This window comes from Barbatula barbatula (genome assembly GCF_947034865.1).
Source record: "Barbatula barbatula genome assembly, chromosome: 10".
Lineage (NCBI taxonomy): Eukaryota > Metazoa > Chordata > Actinopteri > Cypriniformes > Nemacheilidae > Barbatula > Barbatula barbatula.
This window is the reverse complement of record NC_136773.1, coordinates 17,703,959-17,723,094: the sequence shown is the minus strand read 5'-3', so window position 1 is coordinate 17,723,094 and position 19,136 is coordinate 17,703,959. Positions and strand designations below refer to the sequence as shown.

The 19,136-nt window shown below is 39.1% G+C and overlaps 1 protein-coding gene across 3 annotated transcripts; it reads right to left on the bottom strand.

Annotated features, from left to right (window-relative positions):
- Window positions 1-772: 772 nt before the first annotated feature.
- On the bottom strand, window positions 773-17,056 carry sf3b3 (splicing factor 3b, subunit 3). Of its 3 annotated transcripts, none has more exons than XM_079465475.1 (27): window positions 16,926-17,056; window positions 16,325-16,425; window positions 16,051-16,206; window positions 15,767-15,937; window positions 15,431-15,603; window positions 14,909-15,050; window positions 14,503-14,615; window positions 14,110-14,247; window positions 13,716-13,819; window positions 13,268-13,433; window positions 12,874-12,969; window positions 12,630-12,702; window positions 10,349-10,500; window positions 9,980-10,135; window positions 9,751-9,906; window positions 9,524-9,667; window positions 7,210-7,332; window positions 6,965-7,119; window positions 6,164-6,338; window positions 4,931-5,136; window positions 4,204-4,360; window positions 3,810-3,935; window positions 3,226-3,438; window positions 2,992-3,090; window positions 2,097-2,240; window positions 1,742-1,846; window positions 773-1,542 (listed from the first exon to the last, which is right to left on the bottom strand). In XM_079465475.1, the coding sequence occupies exons 2-27, from the start codon at window positions 16,392-16,394 to the stop codon at window positions 1,402-1,404; spliced, it is 3,654 nt and encodes a 1,217-aa protein (XP_079321601.1). In that variant the 5' UTR covers window positions 16,395-16,425; window positions 16,926-17,056; the 3' UTR covers window positions 773-1,401. The 3 variants fall into 3 exon arrangements, with proteins under 3 accessions (XP_079321601.1, XP_079321602.1, XP_079321603.1); XM_079465476.1 differs by having other exon boundaries at window positions 16,756-16,948; XM_079465477.1 differs by lacking the exon at window positions 16,926-17,056 and adding an exon at window positions 16,573-16,733.
- Between the last annotated feature and the right edge of the window lie 2,080 nt (window positions 17,057-19,136).

The following is a 19,136-nucleotide window of genomic DNA, read 5'->3' as shown; positions in this document are numbered from 1 at the left end:
TAAAAACACCATCTGTCAACCCAGACTACATCACGTCAATATGGAAACCCCCAAAGGAAGAAAAGTGATGGGATTTCTAAATTTGTTTCTTAACATCACTGAAAACTGTGTTATAAACATACTTCACAATAGATCTCTCTGCCTGCGTTTAAACGTGACACTGTGTCCATTTCCTTTAAGAAAATACAAAAATGGGTTAAAAAAAGCAAAAAATGTTTCCCCCTGCATTAAATCACTACAATGGAAAACAATGACAGTCTATGGGCCACTGTTGACTAAAGGCTTGGGCCTCACAGTAAAACATTCATTGCTCAATTCTGTAACACTATACTTCATGTAATTTGTATAATCTATATCCAATGACAATTTATTGGAGTAGATTTTTCCATTATTTAATTCGAGTAACTAAAAACACAAAAAATGCATATTTGTGATATCTTTAGAACCCTTCTGGATTGATAGTTAACAATGTACGCAGGACTGTTCTTTCTAATGAATTAAATTCTTGGACACACATTTTTAGTTCATACATGTGGGAATCTTAACTTTTGCTTAATATTTTGTGAACTGCATGAAAGGGGTACTACTAACATCTGAATGACAAAGACTCTCTGACTCACCATCACGAGTGAAACGGATCATCATTATCATGCTTCCCCCAAAAAGGAATAAAAAAAAGGGGGCAGAGTTAAGAGCTGAAACCTGCTTTGCCTGTGTGCTCAAGAATTGCAAGACAAACAGAGAAGTCCAATGACAAACACGGAAATACAGGTCCAAGTAAAAAAGGTTTATTTACAAAACTCTCACACTCCATGACACAAATATAACTTTCTTACAGCATTTTTTGGAGGACAGGGGATTTGGTCATGTTTCCCCAAAATACAAAAAGTTAAAAACAAACTGATTTGATATTTCCAAGTAAAGACATAAACCAAAGCCATTTTATTACAAATTCACTGTTTTTACAATAATGAGAATAGCTCTTAACCTTCAAAAGAAATAACATTAATGTCATTGAGATGTGAATGACGGAAAAATTATATGCAGACCATGATTCATACAACACTTAGCTGGATGTTGCATGGTGGAAGCTGCAAATTCAGCAACAGATATAAGGTTTGCTTCCTCAATAGATCACACTCTGCACAAACAATATAGGACTTTGATGAAAATGGATGAACAGCTGTGTACTGAGTACAGTACCATTAGCAGTCTGTGTTTGTGACAGTCAAGTAGGATAAGGTCATTGACCACAAAAACTGAAAGCTCCAAGCTGGTCATAGTTAAATAGAAATTATCCTTCTGCTTAAACCAAAATGTTGCTTCTATACTTGCGGAACAAACGTTTTTAGGCCACAGCAATAGAAGCCTGGGAAAATAAAAGGTTTTCTCATGGTCAGCTTAGAAGGCATAGCGCGTTCGGATGTCTTCCAGTTTTTTAGACACCTCTGGAGGAGTGCGGTCCAACTCCGCGGCCACGCTCTTTTGCTTATGGGGGTCCATTGAGTTAAACTGCTCACACAGATCTCCATCGATCACATTCTGGAAAAATGCAAACGTCAGTGAGAAAAAGTGCAGGTAAAACCAACCACTACAAAAACTTGACTAATTTGTAGGTTTTTCATTTGTGTAATTTAACTTGTATGTTGGTTTTGGTTCACTGAAAAAATGTATGAAGTTTACAATAAACAAAAACACTGTAACTCAAGCAATGAATAATTAAATGCATGCTGCTGCTTACCTTCACAGGGAAATAGTAGGAACGGAAGCTGAGGTGATCTCGGCCACAAAGAGGAGGAAACTCAGAGCGCATGTGCATCTCCAAGTGCTGGAAGAAGTCATGATCCTGAAGACAGATAAGATGGACACATTCATCTTAAACATGCTTGATGTTATGCATGTAAAACATACTTAAGTACCTTTAAAAACACACAAGTATTATGTTTGATAACTGAAAGTTGCATCATAAACGTCACAGTCCCTATCTGGTTGGTCAAAGTTAAGCAAGAGAAGTTCCCTTTTGCTTCAGTGGTTTTACACTTCCAAAGGTCTATTGGCACATTAGCACTGCTTGTTTCTGCTTTAAGGAACTATACCTCATGAGAAGTGAAGGGCACAAGTATGCCGATGCCGCCTGATAGTGTGGTGTATACCAAAGACTCTGATCCTCCAGGGATGAGGGTGGTCTTCTGGAGGGACAGCACAGTCTCTCCTATGTGATAGTTAATAATCACCTCAGCCTGTGAACGACACAAATGTTTTAGATACAAACACTTGAGTGGTGTATTGAGTTTTTCGCATAAATGAAATATCAAACAGCAACAAACATGAATTTATAAATTATTTCAAACGGTTACTTTACTTCACCAGTAAATCTAACAAATAGCATTCACTTTTATAATATAGAAGTCATTTTGCTTGATTGCAGATATAGCCACAATATACAAAGAGTTTGGGTTTTTCAAAAATCATGTTTTTTTTACTGTGCATTCAAATTAATATGAATCCAAGACATACAAACTACAACAATACAGCTAAATAAAAAAATTTTTTGGTTGAATTTTGGAACCAAACTCTTCATATACAGATATTCTGCGTTCTCGGACAATTTTCACTGTAAACTACCCCAAACAAGTCCACCTCTGGTTTGCTTACACATGCTTTTAGCATGTCCGTCAAATCTAGACGCAAGTCACTGGTGTACAAATAGGGACTTTCCCTCGTGTCCACCTAAACATTTCCATGCTTCTAATTTGTACATAATGATGCCTGGCGAAGGGACAAGATTTGCTGCTGAGGTTTCAAAAGCAGATCAGAGAGTGGACTTCAGCCAAGAGTTTCGGGGTGCAGGTCTGGGTGTGCGTGGGGAGAAACAACCGCAGTACAGACCAGACAAACAAAAACAGGCCAAGACATAGTCAGGGCAGATCTGTAGTGAGCAGCTTCTGGAACCTGTGGGACAAGAGGTATTAAGAGGTCAGTGAAGGATACCTTCTGTGATGCTCCGTTGAGCAGGCCTCTGTCCCATAATGCTTTGTTGCCTGTGGGGTCCTCATCAACATCGTCGCTGGTGTTGGGGGGCAGCCGGACCTGAAAACAAAAATCAGCATGCAATGTTTTTTTTGAGCAAAATAAATTTCACAGATTTACTGAGATCTCTTTCGGGAGCGGTCTGCTTATTTTTGCCAAGCAAATAAACCAATCTCAAAACCTGACAATACTCACAACGCAGATATTTCCAAACTTATCAGCGGCAGCCATTGTGTCATAATCGAGCAAACAGGCCGTCGTGACCCAGCGAGGATATGTTTCGTCGGCGAAGATAATCAGCTGGTTCTCGTTGCGTCTGTATCGAACCCAGAATAGACTCTCCTGAACATCAGACACAATCACACGCTGCCCAATGGTGTGGATACCAGTCACTATGTTAGGAACATGCTGCAAAAACAAGAAAGTGTCAATTAGTCAACAGAATTTAAGAGCTTAAAATGTATATAAGAACTACATAAAAACCTTAACAAAAAAAACCAAAACTATTTTGCAGGTCTGGAAAAAGGAGCAATTGATGACAATCTCCTTCATTTTTGGGTGAACTATCACTTTAAGAAAACCCTATAGTGACTCTCCATGTAAACCGCTACCATATAATAACTGTCAAGAATTGTGGTGTACGCTTCTGTTTCAGTGCGTTTCATGTGGTTATGCATCAACAAATGCGAGTACAAGAGCTGTGTGTCATTGACGTTACTCATTCAATACTGTAAACCAGCAATCGGCTTCCTCTGGGAAAGAGATTTTTGGCCCGTCACCTTGTTTTCACACTTGCGGAGAAGTTTCTTCTTTCCCAGGTCGTAGATGCGAAGGAGCTTGCCCACTCCCACTAACACTCGCCCCTGAAAGGGAGCTATAGCCAGGGGAACGTCCTCAACAGGCGTCTGTCAATCAAAACACGGGTAAAAACCTGATCAGTTTAATCTGGTCTTGAGGTTACATGTGGCTTTTATTTAAAGTAAAAACAATGAAATATTTTTTGTAGCCTTTCCCAAACAGCCATATAAGGAAAAACACAGAAAGGCAGTTAAGCGAGCAAGTGACACAAAGGCGCATTTAATGATTTGTGGGAAATTCCACATTCTTTAACTTGCAGCAAACATATGTGGCTAATTAGTAATATCATGGCAGGGCATTTCCTGTTCTACTCACCTTGTGCAAAAACTCCAGCTTGTCCCCACCCTCTCCCAGCCGGTAAGTGTAAATGTATCCTCCGCCAACGGAGCGCGGATTTAATATCATATCTCTGGCTACACCCACCAACACATACCACTCATCTCCTCCATTGGAAAAACGACAGGCAGCGACACTGCAAAACAAGAGAAAGAACAAGGTGAGGGGAAAAATAGACAAGACAGACAAGAATACCTTAAAAGGCACCATGTTGAATGGCATCATCAGTTATTTATTTTTCAATGACATTACCCCACACATTTAAGGTGTGGGTGTTTTGTATAAATATGTATACATGGCAACCGTGTTTAGTCTGATTTATTACAATTTGTATTGCCACAGTTCAGCTACATCATGGTTAAACTGTAGTTAACTAACGAAACTAGGTTAATGTGTGCTTCCAATGCAAATGCATGTCGCAATCCAAATACTATAGTTTAACTATGCTTTCTATAATAACAATATGGTATATTTTCCTTAGGGCTTTTATTGAGGTATCAGGAGATTACAGGTAAACATGCACATTTCTGAAAAAATGCACATAGGAATTGATAAGAGGAATTGAAAATTATATATCAAGTATCCGATACCGATTATTTTCGCTTTCCGATCGGATTCCTAACCATTTGATTCCAAATTGGAATTGATTTTTTATCCCAACCCCATCCATGACGTCTTTAATAAAAGAACTCTCATCCTCCCCCACCTGAAAGCCGCTTCATTCTGCTCCAGTTGGACCAGGTCCAGTGTGTTGCCCTGAATAGGGTTAATAAGACGGACCAGTGAGGCCCACTGCCCAGAACCCGCTTTAGGTGCCCCGAAGATAGCTTCTGGAAGGTTTTCGTTCAAAAATGCCGCTGCCATTTCAGCAGCCAGCTCCCTTTCATCCTCTCCTGCGGCCTCCACCATTTCCTACAAAACAGAAAAAAGCACTTAAGGTGATGTAATAGACGGTTACAAAAAACTTAGTACAATATTATTGACTAGTAATTTTTGAGTTTGTTTTGTCTCTTTTTGGTACACACAAAGTTAAAACATGTAAATGATGGAACTTAACTCATCTTGGGGTAACCTATACCTTTAATACAAGTGGATTATACCTAACAGCACCTACTATGCAGAGAAGCTTTTCCACAAGGTGTTGAAATAACACTTGATCCGATTTAGACGGAAGATTATCAGTGAGGTCAGATACTGTTGTTGGGGGATGAGGTCTTCCTCGAAGCCTGCGTTCCAATTCATTACAAAAGTGCTCAATGTGGTTAAAGTTGGGGCTTTGTGCAGGCCACTCATGTTCCAAACACAATAATTTGCTTTGCGGTAAGACTGAGGATGGTTTCAGCATAATAATAATCTAGTGGGAGCCAGAAGCACAAAACTCTCTAGAATGTCACTGTACCCCACAGTACAACAAATTTGTCTTCATTGGAAGTGAGAGCACCGGCTAAACCTGTAATTTAAAAGACGATGTTCACATATTTTTGGCCATGTTCTGTATATCAGGAGCTTTTCGAGACATTTTGTACAAACAAAAGACAACAATCCTTAAACAGTAAATTCCAAATTGTAAACATTCATTGTCCAGCACAGTTTATGGACTGATTGTTTATTCTTTTTAGAGACACCAGACGTATTCCATCAATATGATTGATGTGTGTGGGATCACCACATTAACCACATCATTCAAATTTCATTGTGTCACTTTTACAGCTTGTCAAAATGAAATACCCCAGCCAAAAAAAGAGAAATTATGACATTTTGAAAATGCACACTTGCCTTCTATATTCCAGCATTTGCTGAATTACTAACAGCGAGTGAGTCAGAGGAGAGGGGGAAAGCTTAAACTGAGATAAGGAGAAAATTCCAAAGGAGATAAAAAGCTGGGACTTAAGTATCTGGTTTCCTGATGTTGCCCCTTAAAAAGGGCAGTTTCACTGACCTCGGCCATCTGCTGCTTGCGTTGGGCTTTGGTGGCCTCAGTGTAGGCATTATGGTCCGTTTCGATCAAAATCAGGTTGTTGGTCTCCGGGTGGATGACGAACTTGCGAGGTGTGTACTGCATTGGGAACGCCACCTGGTTAAAGACAGCGCCCAGTTTCTCTAGTGCCAAAATCCTGTGGGAGGAAGATGATAGGTAAGGGAATACATTAAAGGCATTGTAAGAAATTGCAAGCTAAAAAGCCCAAACCCTCCAGCTTCCATGTTCTTCCTCCACACAACAATAATTTACATTTTAAAGGACTCCGTCCTAGTTCATGGGTGAGCTTTGAAGTTCTTGGAGTGGAGATGGACAGAAAGAGGAGAGTTGGAGAGGAGAACAGATGTATAGGTGTAAGTTGGTAATTATCATTCATTGTGGTATTCTGTCTGAGATGGAGAGGCAAACCCTGTGGGGAGCTCATTGTATTAGATGAAGTACTGTTTTTCTCAGGAAGTGGTGCCCTTTTGGTGTGGACACCTTAGCACCAGGCTTTCAGCAAAGAACCAGACTTGGAAAATCGTTGGCCAGACAATGTGTAATCACAAACTGGTGTCAAAACATGACAGACTCACAGATATCTCCTCAAAACCACAAATTTTAGAAATGAAGCAGAAAATTAGGAACAAACCAAATATCAACCACAATATGGTTGATGTTATTCTAATATTCTCACTGTAAAATTGTCCTCTCACCAGATAAAAAGCATAACAATGCCAAAAGTATGTTACTCAAGTGTATGCAGAGCTTTTGTGCATTTACCTCAGTGTGTTGGTGGAGATGGCAACGATGCCCTCTGGACACTGCTCGGACGCAAAGCCTGAGGCGTATTCCAAGGTTTCATATGACAGTGGGGTCAGGTGGAAACGAGACTGATATGAATAACTCAGCCATGAGCGACTGGACATGGCCAGAACCTGCAGAAGTTAAATGTAACATAATAAAGTCAGCAAACCATCATGCTGTGTGAGAATACTGTGCTGATATCAATAGCAGGGATGACTCACAGCTTCTTGGGCCTGCATCCGGACTCTAAAAAGCTTGACAGGACGAGAGCCGAGATAACGGGTGCGAGTATCAGACAGATCTCCAGTCACTGGGTCCAAAACTGTACGCAGCAAAACTCCGTTCTAAAACAAAGAGGAAATTAGTGCAAGACAGAACGCAAGTCCATGCCTTCTAACAACCATGACTACTGTCTTATGTAATTGATTAGTATAAGTTGTAGCAGCCAGACCAATTCACAATGCCATATTAAAGGAAAGGTTCATGATTTACGTAATTTGGAGTAATGGCGGGTTCTGCTCCAGGCATAGTACAAATGACAAGATAAAAATATTAAATAAAACCAGACCAAAATCATGTTAATTGTGGGAAAACTTCAAACAGAGTTCGGCCTAACAGTGATTTGTTCACTCTAATGGCATACCATGGCAGCATGACTCAAGAGATAACATCCTGTGACTCTCCGATGAGCCTTTGTTATGGTCAATGACTCATAATAGACGTCACTCTAGAGCTGAAGCTATCGGCTAGCACATTATTGGTAATAATATGGTGGCATAAGGAAACATGTCCGCTCGGTCCATTGATTTGCACAGATGACATGTCAGCGCGGAGCGAGCTCTGTAAAACCCCGCTGTCTCGTCCCACTTTTGGATTGTTTGGCTTCTAAAATACTATTATTGTTGTCATGCATTACCCTTTATGAAATGTAACTAGAACTTTGTGAAGTTACTTAAAATTTGTGACACAGTCCCCCCCATATTTTTGTGCACTGTTCACTGTTTAAAGTAACGTCTTTAAACTATATGGTGCCTTTTTTTGCACTGCATTAGGCATTGTTTAATTGGACTTTGCTCCTTTCATAAACATGTTGCATTTCAGGCTGTTTTGCACTTTTAGGCAATATCTATGTTTGAATAAACTGAATTAAATTGAAGTATGTTTTTAGAAAATGATTTAATAAAACTTTAAAAGTTTAAAATACTAACGGTAAAAGCTTCACTTACTATTTTACTGGAAAGTTTACAAAATAATTTAAATGGTAAAACAACAAGCACAAGATTTATCAGAAAAGTAATTGGTAGATTAGTCGACTAATCGAAATAATCATCTACTGATTAATCGACAATAAAAATAATCGTTAGTTGCAGCCCTACATATATCTTAAATTTTCATCAGATATTGTCAGTGTTCATCAGAATGACATTTACGCAGATTTGGTACGAGGGCAAGTAAATTACAGAATTTTTATTTTGGGAAAAGTTCAACCAGACCACATTCACATACTGCAGAAATGTTTCTGGGCCACAACTTTCCATATTCAACTTTAATCAGGGTTCCCACAGAATCACTTTCATTATTACCAAATTTAAGGACTTTCAAGGACAATTAAACCAGACAGTTTTGGGAAAAGGATACCATTTTTAAGGACGTTGCAAACCAGTGAACATCTGAAATGGTCCTTTGCGAAGAGAGACAGAAGTCTGTTAGCAAAGGGTACATGCAGTCAGAGACATACATGAACAGCAGATTGAGAGCTTTGCCCTGTTGCTGTATTGGGTTAAGAATGCTGCCATATTGGGGAGGACAAAACTGTCCATAAACAAAAGGGAGCTGAAGTTTTTTTGAACAAAAAGCACAATAATGTTTACATTTCACATTGGTTTTTAATGATTTACAGACTACGTGGAGTATAAAAATGTCTCATCTAATTTCTTATAATACTGATAATCTTGAGGAATTTTGAAAATCCACACTGATCAATTAGTGATTTGGCTTATCCTTCATAGTAACTGTGGAGACCTTCCAATGCAAGTATGGGATAGTGTACTGTACAGGCATCCAGTTATCAAGATATAATAAACCTGACAGTGTGATCAGGACAGAAGCAGAGACAAGTGTCACACAAAAGTATTTTTTTAAAAGACAACCCGACCGGCTGTACATTATCCATCCCGCTTATTTCATGGCTACTTGCTTCAAGAGTAAATTACATAATGTATTGATTTTAAATATTATATTAAAAAAAAGACTAACATTCAATTTGGTTTAATAATATGTAAATATAAATCTCTTATACGTTATTAAAAAGAATAAAAAATATATTCTATATATACAGAATGACAAGTGCCTGGATGATTGGAGCCAAACCTCCTCCCAAACACACAGTAAAAGTGAATTACTCCCACATTAAAACTTTTGGGAGCATCAGTGTTTCCCCTACCATTACCCCGCCAACAGCTACTTTAGAATACTTTCAAGCCCTTTCAAGAAGAGTGGGAACCCTGCTTGGTGTCAAATCAGCAAATCACCTACCTGCAGACCAATGTTGAGGTAGAGAAAGCCGATAGTGCCTTTTTCACCCAGTTCATCCTGTTTTTCCACTCCGCCCATTTCCACGATACAAAGAGACTCGGGCTGGGCCGGAAGAGCCTGCATGCTCAAAGGCTGAAGACAGTCCTGTACAACAAAGAGATACACAAGTTATACACAATCTCTCAAATAACTGTTACAATAATGTTTAATCAATTTGGAAGACTCACCGATGGATCCAGGGAGATGATGCGGACAGTATTGTCTACCAACCCGACAGCCAGGAAACGAGAGCGCTGTTCACCAGGGGGCACGTTTGCCAGGCTCATGCACACCACATCTGCAGACATCTCCTTCCTTTCTGTGTATTCATTCAGCTGTCCAGACTGAACGTAGAAAGAATTTTAATACAGGACACTGAGAATATGTATTGAAGAAAAAAACATGATGATAACTTACCGGATCCATCTCAAAATACACAAGTTCTCCTCCAGTCAAAGCGATGACCACCTGCCTCTGATTCACAGCACATCGGACGATGGTCTTCTTTCCTGGAGTCTTCCATTCATTCACTCTCTTATCCGCACGGATGTGACGGATCCCATCAGGGTACACCTGCAAACACGGAGTAAATCAAGAAAACATCCAGGCGTGATCATGGAGCATCTTAAGAAAATCTCGAAAGATTTTTGTTGAACGGTGATTATAAAACATGGTGATGGACAAACAAGGGTTATGTTTACAAGCAAACCTAACAGTAAATCTCAAAGAATGGGATACTGTGTGTGTAAATGTCGGGAAAAGATGTAGGTCACAGATGTCGCTTACTTGCACAAGTGCGTCTTCCCCCAGCAACGAGCAGGACAGTGTGGGTGTTGTGCCCAGGAACCCAGAGTCTGTCACTTCCTCCACAGTCTCTCCAATGGAAAGAACCAAGGTGGCATTAACGAAGGACACGATGATGTACGCATCAAACTCATCTGTGAAAAGGAAACCCAGGTTTATCATACAACTTATAGAAATATCTGCCATATAAGACCTCACACACAACAACTGAGGCACACCAACATGACTTGGGATTTATTATTAGCCCGATGGTGCACAATAGCATGTGTTATATCGAGAAGCTTATGAATATTCTTTTAGGAGCTCAATTGATTTAAACAAGTCCCTTAAAAGGTGAAACAAGGTTGTACTGGCTTCTCACAGAAGTCCCCAGTCAAAATGAAACTGCTTTTCTTCAGACTCAAGCCTGCAGACCGCATTTATGAATTCTACAGAGCTGAAACAGCACACTTGCACTTAAAATCAACTGACAGTTTCTCAAAGCACAGCTTGTCCTAGGGTACACGCCAACCACGTTACACAAAGCATTGTTGATCTTCAGTAGAATCTGGTGAACAGTTTTCAAGTGGAAGCATGCACAGCTTTCTGACTTTAACGGTTGTTTCTATTGTGCACTTGTATATACTTGCACAAATGCTCTTTGAAGTCACTGTAACTCCAGCATGTTAGTTAAAGCAACTTAAAGAAGTAACCGTCATAGCATGTCTTTACAAAAATTGACACACGATTAGGGATGTACCGATCCGATACTCTGGATCGGATTTGGCTCCGATCCATACCTTTTTGAATGGATCGGGTATCGATCATGCGCGAGTCAGCACAACCGATCCAAATCCGATACCAAATTACCAGCAATTGTTGAACGGGGAGCTGTATTTAAGATAATAGAAAACGTTCGTTTATTTTGAGAAAAATGCATTTACTTAAAACAATAATTAAATACTTTGAAATTTATTTTGCGTAATGGCCCGACAGGCGAGTTTAGTGGGGAGACCTTTCAGGACCCAACTTTATGCCTATATGGAAATTTCAGCACGTTGAAGATGTCGCAGATGTGGAAATATTTCACGCTTGAAACAACAGAAAGCAGCACAGCTGCCTGTGTGTAAGTACTGTTGCGCGTTACAACACGACACATTTAATCAAACATCTTCAGAAGCATCACGGAAAAGATCACGAAGAGTTTGTACAAGCGAAACGCAAAAAGGACGAATTAAAGCACCAAACCTTGCAGGAATTATTTCAAAGGCAAGAAAAATTTCACAAAGACGACAAAAAAAAGTTGTGGAATTTATTGTACTAGATAATCAGCCTCTCTCTGTTGTGGAAAATGTAGGCTTCCGTCGCCTGAACCGCGTTACTTTACCATCGCGTAAATACATTTCTGAAACAGCTTTGCCCGAGTTATTTTATAGTGACGTCGCATGTTGCGGATCAGTTAAAAGATGTAAAATCTTTGAGCTTCACTGCTAATATTTGGAGCTCCGACGTGTGTCCCATTCCCTTTTGAGTTTAACCGCGCATGGGATGGATTCTGGTTACGCATTGCAGAGTGCTGTGCTACATGCTAAAGAGTTGCGAGGATCACAAACAACAGCGTGATTTCAGCTTCAGGAAAATACAGATTGTCATTTGGATGACTCCATAGCTTGATTAAATGTAATTTATTTCAATTATAAGTTTAGCACAGTGTTCTTAATAAAGATGTCCGTCATACTGTGTATATTAATTATCTAAGTTTTGATGTATTTCATGAATATGCAAAGCTTGACTTTAAGCAGATAAATTTAATGACTGTGTGAGTTACAGACATTTCTAAACCTTAAAAGGTCAACAATAACTGATATCGGATTTGGATCGGTATCGGCCGATATTTGAAAGTTCAGTATCGGAATCGGATCGGCAGAGAAAAACTGGTATCGGTGCATCCCTACACACGATGGCCCTTTCTCAATTCCAAAAACGCGAAGAACAGACTTGTGTTCTTGTGGAGACTAGTCTTGCGAGGCAGCCTTGGAAAAACAAACTTAGATGGACGCGCCGCAGTGACTAAGCTGATTCTATAGGTGCGCAAGGCTGCTTGATATCAAGAACACATACGGTACTTTCATGCGTTCTAAAGTATTTGAACCGGATTTGGCTGTTATTGATGACGTAGAGCGAGAACACAAGGACACAAGACCACATATTGAGAAACGCCTGATGACTCCCAAGATTACATTTTGGTCATATTGCCCACCCATATTTTGAGTGGATCTCTCACCTTCCACATGTCTCCTGACAGTCCACACAGCATTAGGGTTACCAGGCAGTTCCGAAACAGCCATTTCTGACACCTAGAAAAAAAAATTTAACAACACATTAAGTATAAATAACCTCTGGAAATTCCTAGAAGCAAAAGTGTGAAACCACACAACTTGCAGAGTTTTGCTTCGATACGGTGGGTGTCAAAGTTCCATGTTGCAACAGAGTTGAGAAAAGATGACATGACTGTTAGTGTCACAAACCTCAAGTCCATGTCTTAGAACTCTCAGTGTAGATCTGGGTCCCCTGCCACATGACACATATAGCTGTGGAGTGTCTTCATTGGCCAAATCTGCAATCTGCAGATAGTGATGAAAATGTAATGTTCTAAGTTTATCACCAGTTATGAAAGACTTGTAGCTTTTAGAACTGACACAAAACAGCAACACATTACGACTATAGCAGTTTTTTCCCATTACTCATATCAACATGCATATCAGTCTTCCAGAGTCACCAAAACAGAAATTCATTCCTAAGCAACTATTTCCACAACAACTTAACAGTACATTTTCCATTAGCTTTACGCTAGTTGGGCCTGCAGCCAGTTGAAGCATTTACACGCTTATGTGATTGATGGCAAAATACACATTCACATACCTGGCAAGACATGATGGGAGAAAGATTTTCTTGCTCATCCACCAGGACCAGGTTCTTGAGAGGGCGGGGCTGGAAAAAGAATGTGTCGCCCTCCTCCAGAGGCATGGCAGAGGAAAACTCTGGTTCCTCATCGTCATCTCCCAAATGGGCAATCTGATACAGGTAGCTAACAAAATCAAAGCATGTTTTTAAATTCACACAGCAAAAGCATTATATAACACAATGTACTCAACAGGGCATTTACACAGGCAATGCTTTCAGTGAAGAGTCTCAGGTTACACAGAACATGAGGGAATCATGTTTATATTCAGACCACATACGTTTCAAGCTAATTAAACTTGTACATACATTCTGCGGTGTCAGATTATCAAAAACAGTTTAGCCAAAAAAACATGGGCACATGTCACAAACTCTTCAAAATGTTTTGAATCATGACAGCAATACTTACTGGTTTCCAAACTCTGAAGAAACAAATAAGAATCCAGTCTTCAAAACACACATGGCTGTAGCCACAGGGATAGTATCAAAATACTTCATCCTGATCTCTGTCACCTAAAAGAATAAGTGTGAAAAGTATTTAATCTTGCACCATGCGTGGAGTTAAATTTTCAATGGAGTTTAATGTATCTGTCATATAGGGCTTTCTCTGACAATAAGTAAATCTTATTTTCATTAAGAGATAAACTTCTGCAACGGAAGTTAGACATCCCAGTGCTTATTCAAACTAAGACAAGTGGACCACAGCTAAGTATCAGAATATAAACAAATGTACTTTAAAATCTCCAGACATCCATTAACCAATAAATAAGATGACGACCCAGTCCTTAGCTTTGTGCTCTTACCATTTCTTCATCTGTTTCCAGGGTAACCTTAAAGATGTCTCCCTGCTCTGTCTGGGCTAGAAAGAAAAACATAGACTTGGTCTTGTGGGTGGCCGAGCAGACAAAGATCATGCCTCGCTCAGGATCATCCAGGTCATTCTGATGTATCCGGAGAAAGGGGAAAAAAGCAAAGGCATTGAGGTCACATCTGCATATCATTTTTCCTAAAAACAACAGGAATGAGCCAGATGGACTAGACAAAAGCACACAAGTCAAAAACAAATAGTTGAGATCAGTCTTTTATGCATCTCCAGTTAAAGTCAGAGAAGAGACATGAAAAGCTCATCATTTCAAAACTAACATGTCCTGTTTAGCATACTGAGCTCAAACTGGAAGGCCAATTACACAACTCACCCTTCTGCGAGGGATTGGACAACGGATGTCAGGCTGGTCTCCAAAGTTTTTGTAGGTGATGTAGTTCTCAGAGCAAATCAGCACACCACTGGGTCCATCAGAACCACCAGGCACTACAACACAGGTTTAACGATCAGAATAGCACAAAAACTCAAGACACTTAGAAAATAAATAAATGCTGTGTTCTTAGCATAAAGATCAGAAATAACAAGACTTTCTTCACCAAGAAGTCAGAGAAGAGACATGATATTCATCATTTCTGCAGCAAAGAACTAAAGTTTTGATCGAAAGACAAGACCCTAATATAGATGTTCACGCAATTGTGACATTTTAAAACTGCTAAAAGTGTTGCAATCTTGTCAATCTTACGATTACATCTATTTTCATCACTCTGATAGGTGAGCACCTGTGATGAGGAAGTTGCCGTGTTCCTCCAGTGCCTCGCTGTACTTGCGCACCACATGGTTAAGTCCCAAGTCCAGCTCATAGAAGGTCAGAGTCTGTTGCGTGTTTGCTGCAGCCTCTCCAGTGGGATCATTATCCGCCTCCTACAAACATTGAGACAAACAATTGTAACATCAGTTTCTGAGGCTCTGTGGGCATGATTATTTTTTTTTTATGACAGACTAATTTGAACAGAGGTAGAAAACACAACAATTACAATGCTGCCTTATATTTATATAAAACTCTAAGACCCAGTTTCACAGACACTGCTTAAACCAGGACTATGCCTTAGTTGAATTAAAATATGTCGGTCACTTTTATGAAAATGCATTACTGAATTGCATCTTGAGACATAACAATGGCACTAATATATTTAAGATATTTCAGGGCAAGTTAAAATCAGTTAAGACAGGTCAAACATTCATTTTAGTCTGGGACTAGCCTAAAGCCTTGTCTGTGAAACTGGGCACAAAAAACAACTGACCTCATAATCCATTTCTAAGCAGGCAAACATGGGGTTCTCAAAGCCAACATCCACCCCAACCACGTGGTAGACGAGCGTATTGGCTTTGTGTGCCTCCAGGGGGGAGGAGATGGTAAGACGGGCAGCTGCATCTCTGTTCAGGATATATACCAACTTTTGCTTCTCTATGGCACCTGAAACAATATGGAAGCCCAAAGTTAAAATATAAGAGAAAACATGTCAAACAAAAATGTTCCTTTCAGTTAGTGTCCCGCAATACAAAAACAGAAAGGAACTATAAATTAAATAAAAACCTCTGCGAAGTGATAATGCAATCCATAACAATAGTAGTGTTACCTATCATAAAAGCTCTGCCCTTAGGGTCCACAGCAAGGAACTGCCCTGGCACGATGCGTCTGCAGCCACTCTTCCCAAAGGTCTCCTGGTGTATCTTCTCAAACATGTTCTTGGAGGAATGGTACTCCAAGATTACAATACGACCAGAATCACTGCCAACCACAACATAGTCTAGGATGAAGAAAGAAAATGAATGCAAATGACTTTACATGAACAATAAAACAACAGGAGAAAGCATATCCTTCAGTTTTGCTAAAGAAATGTTACGAGCTGAAACTATTGACCTTTAGTTCCGCCTGTCAGCCTGAAGGCCATGAGGGATCGGATAACGCCAAACACCTCCATAGTAAGTAGTGTGTGGACTTTGCCTGTGTTGGCATCAGGACGCAGCAGCTCCAGAATCTTTCCACGGGAAACAACAATCTCCTGCTGCTTGGTTCCTAGAATTGAGAGCAAAAACAGACAGTAATTACAGGCTTAATACAAAACTTGTATTTGGAATTGCCCAAACAACTGTAAAAACCTATGACTAAATATAAAGAAATCAATCTGCTATACCTGAGAAGTTGCCATGGATGGCATGGGTGATGCCAGTCGCCCGCTGCAGGGTCAGATTGTACAGAAACATGGTTGCTGTCGACAAAAGAGCTCAACAGCACCTATAACCACATACCAAGGAGATGCTTCACTATATAACACAACGTCTTAACATAACACACGGTCACACAAATGAATTCATGAAAATAACTGAGAACACTCGATATTTATGTACACATGGTGTATTTAAAATACACACATCCGCAGACCTCGGAATAAAAATGGTCATGTTTACTCAGCGCAGAGCTACAGAACAAATGCAAGTTGCTCCGTTTCTTTTGTTCTTCGTTATACACATCTACATGAATACAACTATTCACGACGCAATTGAACATGTGACTGCACGTTAATGTAATAATACACCGTATACACAGAAAACAAGTATAACATACTGTCAAGAGCACTTGAACTTGCAAAGGTTAGTTAGCCGTCCATTCATCGATAGCCGGTTGGCTAATAAACTTTGTAATCCGCGTAAAGAGTATAACTGACATTTTTTTAAACAGATTTATGCACGGAACAATATAATGGGTCACTCGGGTAATGCAGAAAAACAATTTACCGAAAAAGCAACCAGGATGTTGTAGATTTCAATCAGATGAGAAACATATATAATGCATTGGCCTGGTTTTCCAAACGGCGCTTAAACGACAGAGGGCCTCTCTGTTCCCTGTCGCACATTAGGGCTGGCATAATACGCGCCTGAGTAAAAATATATTTTTATAGCATGAAATGAAAATAGACGAATGATGAGTAAAACATTAAAATAAGAATATAAAAAGATAAATGAGGACAAAATCAAACAGATAAATAAGCAGTAGAAATGACAAGTAAGTAATATTACATTTTAGGCATTTTTCAGACGCTTTTATCCAAAGCGACTTACATGGCATTATCCTATACATTTTACATAGGTAATTTACATAGGTGTTAACGCAATGCTCTTACCACTGAGCTACAGGAAAGCTTATATCACATAAAGACCACTATCTTTTTTGACTAGTAAAGAAAGCACAATGAAAATGTAAATTTGTTCTTTCTTAAAAAAACTTTCTTAAATAAATATATGTCATTTTAACACAAATAACTACAGTACAACTGTGATAACGCTATATTAGACAAACTTTTGTTTAAAGATATTTTAGATTTTTGCCTGAAACTGTTTCCATAAACATTTCAGAGAGAAAGAGAGAGAGAGAGAGAGAGAGAGAGAGAGAGAGAGAGAGAGAGAGAGAGAGAGAGGGGGGGGGGGGGGGGGGGATTTGCATGGTGGTTGTGGAAATCCCAGAAAAGAACCACGCTTCTAAGGCGAAATTTCCATTACAGCATGGAAAATGCCCACCAACAGTAGGCTACTATATCCGAATTATTACAAATCAAAGCAGTGTGCACTAAGTTCCGATTTAGTTAAATAAATTGTATTAATAGTTTGGAATTGATTTGCACTGATGACATAGGCCTACATCACATTGTAATACACATGGCAGGTATTCATTTTCAGTTTTTACATGCATGGCTGTTTTTCTGATTCATCATTTGAAATTAAATTGTTTCAGAATGTTTTTTTCCACGATCTATGAAATATGAACATCCCCCCGGGATTTTTTGTTTCTAGATCAAGTTTACATACAATAGATACTTCAATAATAAATTAAGAATTTTCATTTGCGTTATTTAGACAAACCCATTTAACACTTTAAATATATTTATTTGCCACTTTTACACATTTGAATACCATAACTGCTAATTTGAACTGTAGTCGATCCCGTAACTCAACTTTAGGGAATTGTAGTGTAAAAATAAGAGAGTAGACAAATTAACATCACACATCAGTACCATATCACATTGCCAACTCACATGCCTTACAAATGAAAGTTAGAAAGGAAAAATAAGCAATTTCACCTTGGAATTATCACTTTGGAATTCTATCTCACATTTTTGTCAAAACTGAGTCATTATTCTGTGACTTATTTTCAGTGTGATTTTTTTGTACATGTGTGGAAAACAAATACATTATATCTAGAAGTTAAATGAAATGCAAAATATTTGAATCTCAAGCCACATGATTGAATCAAGAAAGCAATTCGGGTCCATTTAGACACAACGCATTTTTCCAAAATTAAGAACGAACATAACGATTTGTGATGATCAAAAACAATTTAATTGAGGAATATTTGGAATATTAAAAATAGGCCTAGATATTAAAAACTCTGTCGGGTCATTTTAGAGCCATATAATGTTGTGCATCAAAGGGTTAACAAATATTCACATTGCTTGAAACCTCTCCCCCACACTCCGTGAGGTAATTTCTTAATATGGATTTTGGCGAAACGACCCAAGTGAAATGGTTCGTGCTAAACTTAGAGCAGCTATAGGCTACTCTTCCCATAACAGGTAATTCATTCACAATGTACATTAGAGGCTATGCAGAGTAGGCCACACGAACTCATCCCACGGGGATAGAACATTATCACGTTGTATCTGTCTGTAATGTTGTCTGTAATTTATGACGAAATCAAATTAAGGAAATTAAAAATATTCCCACGAAAGCGTGAGGATTTTGCAACTGTGGTGGTTGTTATTTAGAAATATGTTCAATCTTCACATTGAAAATTCATTGTAACACATAATGCCACGCATTTAAAAAATGTGATGGCGAATAAAAACCCAAAAGCTTAACCGAATTCAGTTACGTCATGTTGGTTTAGTCTTTTTGCGTTACTGGTTGCGCATAAGCGTGGACTATTTTTAATACAGAGGTGAATATATAATA

What these genes read in the sequence shown, in the direction of transcription:
- sf3b3 (XM_079465475.1), bottom strand. Translation starts at nt 16,394, where the DNA reads ATGTTTCTGTACAATCTGACCCTGCAGCGGGCGACTGGCATCACCCAT. An exon ending in CATCCATGGCAACTTCTCAG is followed by an intron (nt 16,207 to 16,324) that starts GTATAGCAGATT and finishes TCTCAATTCTAG; the next exon opens with GAACCAAGCAGCAGGAGATT. An exon ending in ATCTCCACCAACACACTGAG is followed by an intron (nt 6,339 to 6,964) that starts GTAAATGCACAA and finishes TTCCTCCCACAG; the next exon opens with GATTTTGGCACTAGAGAAAC.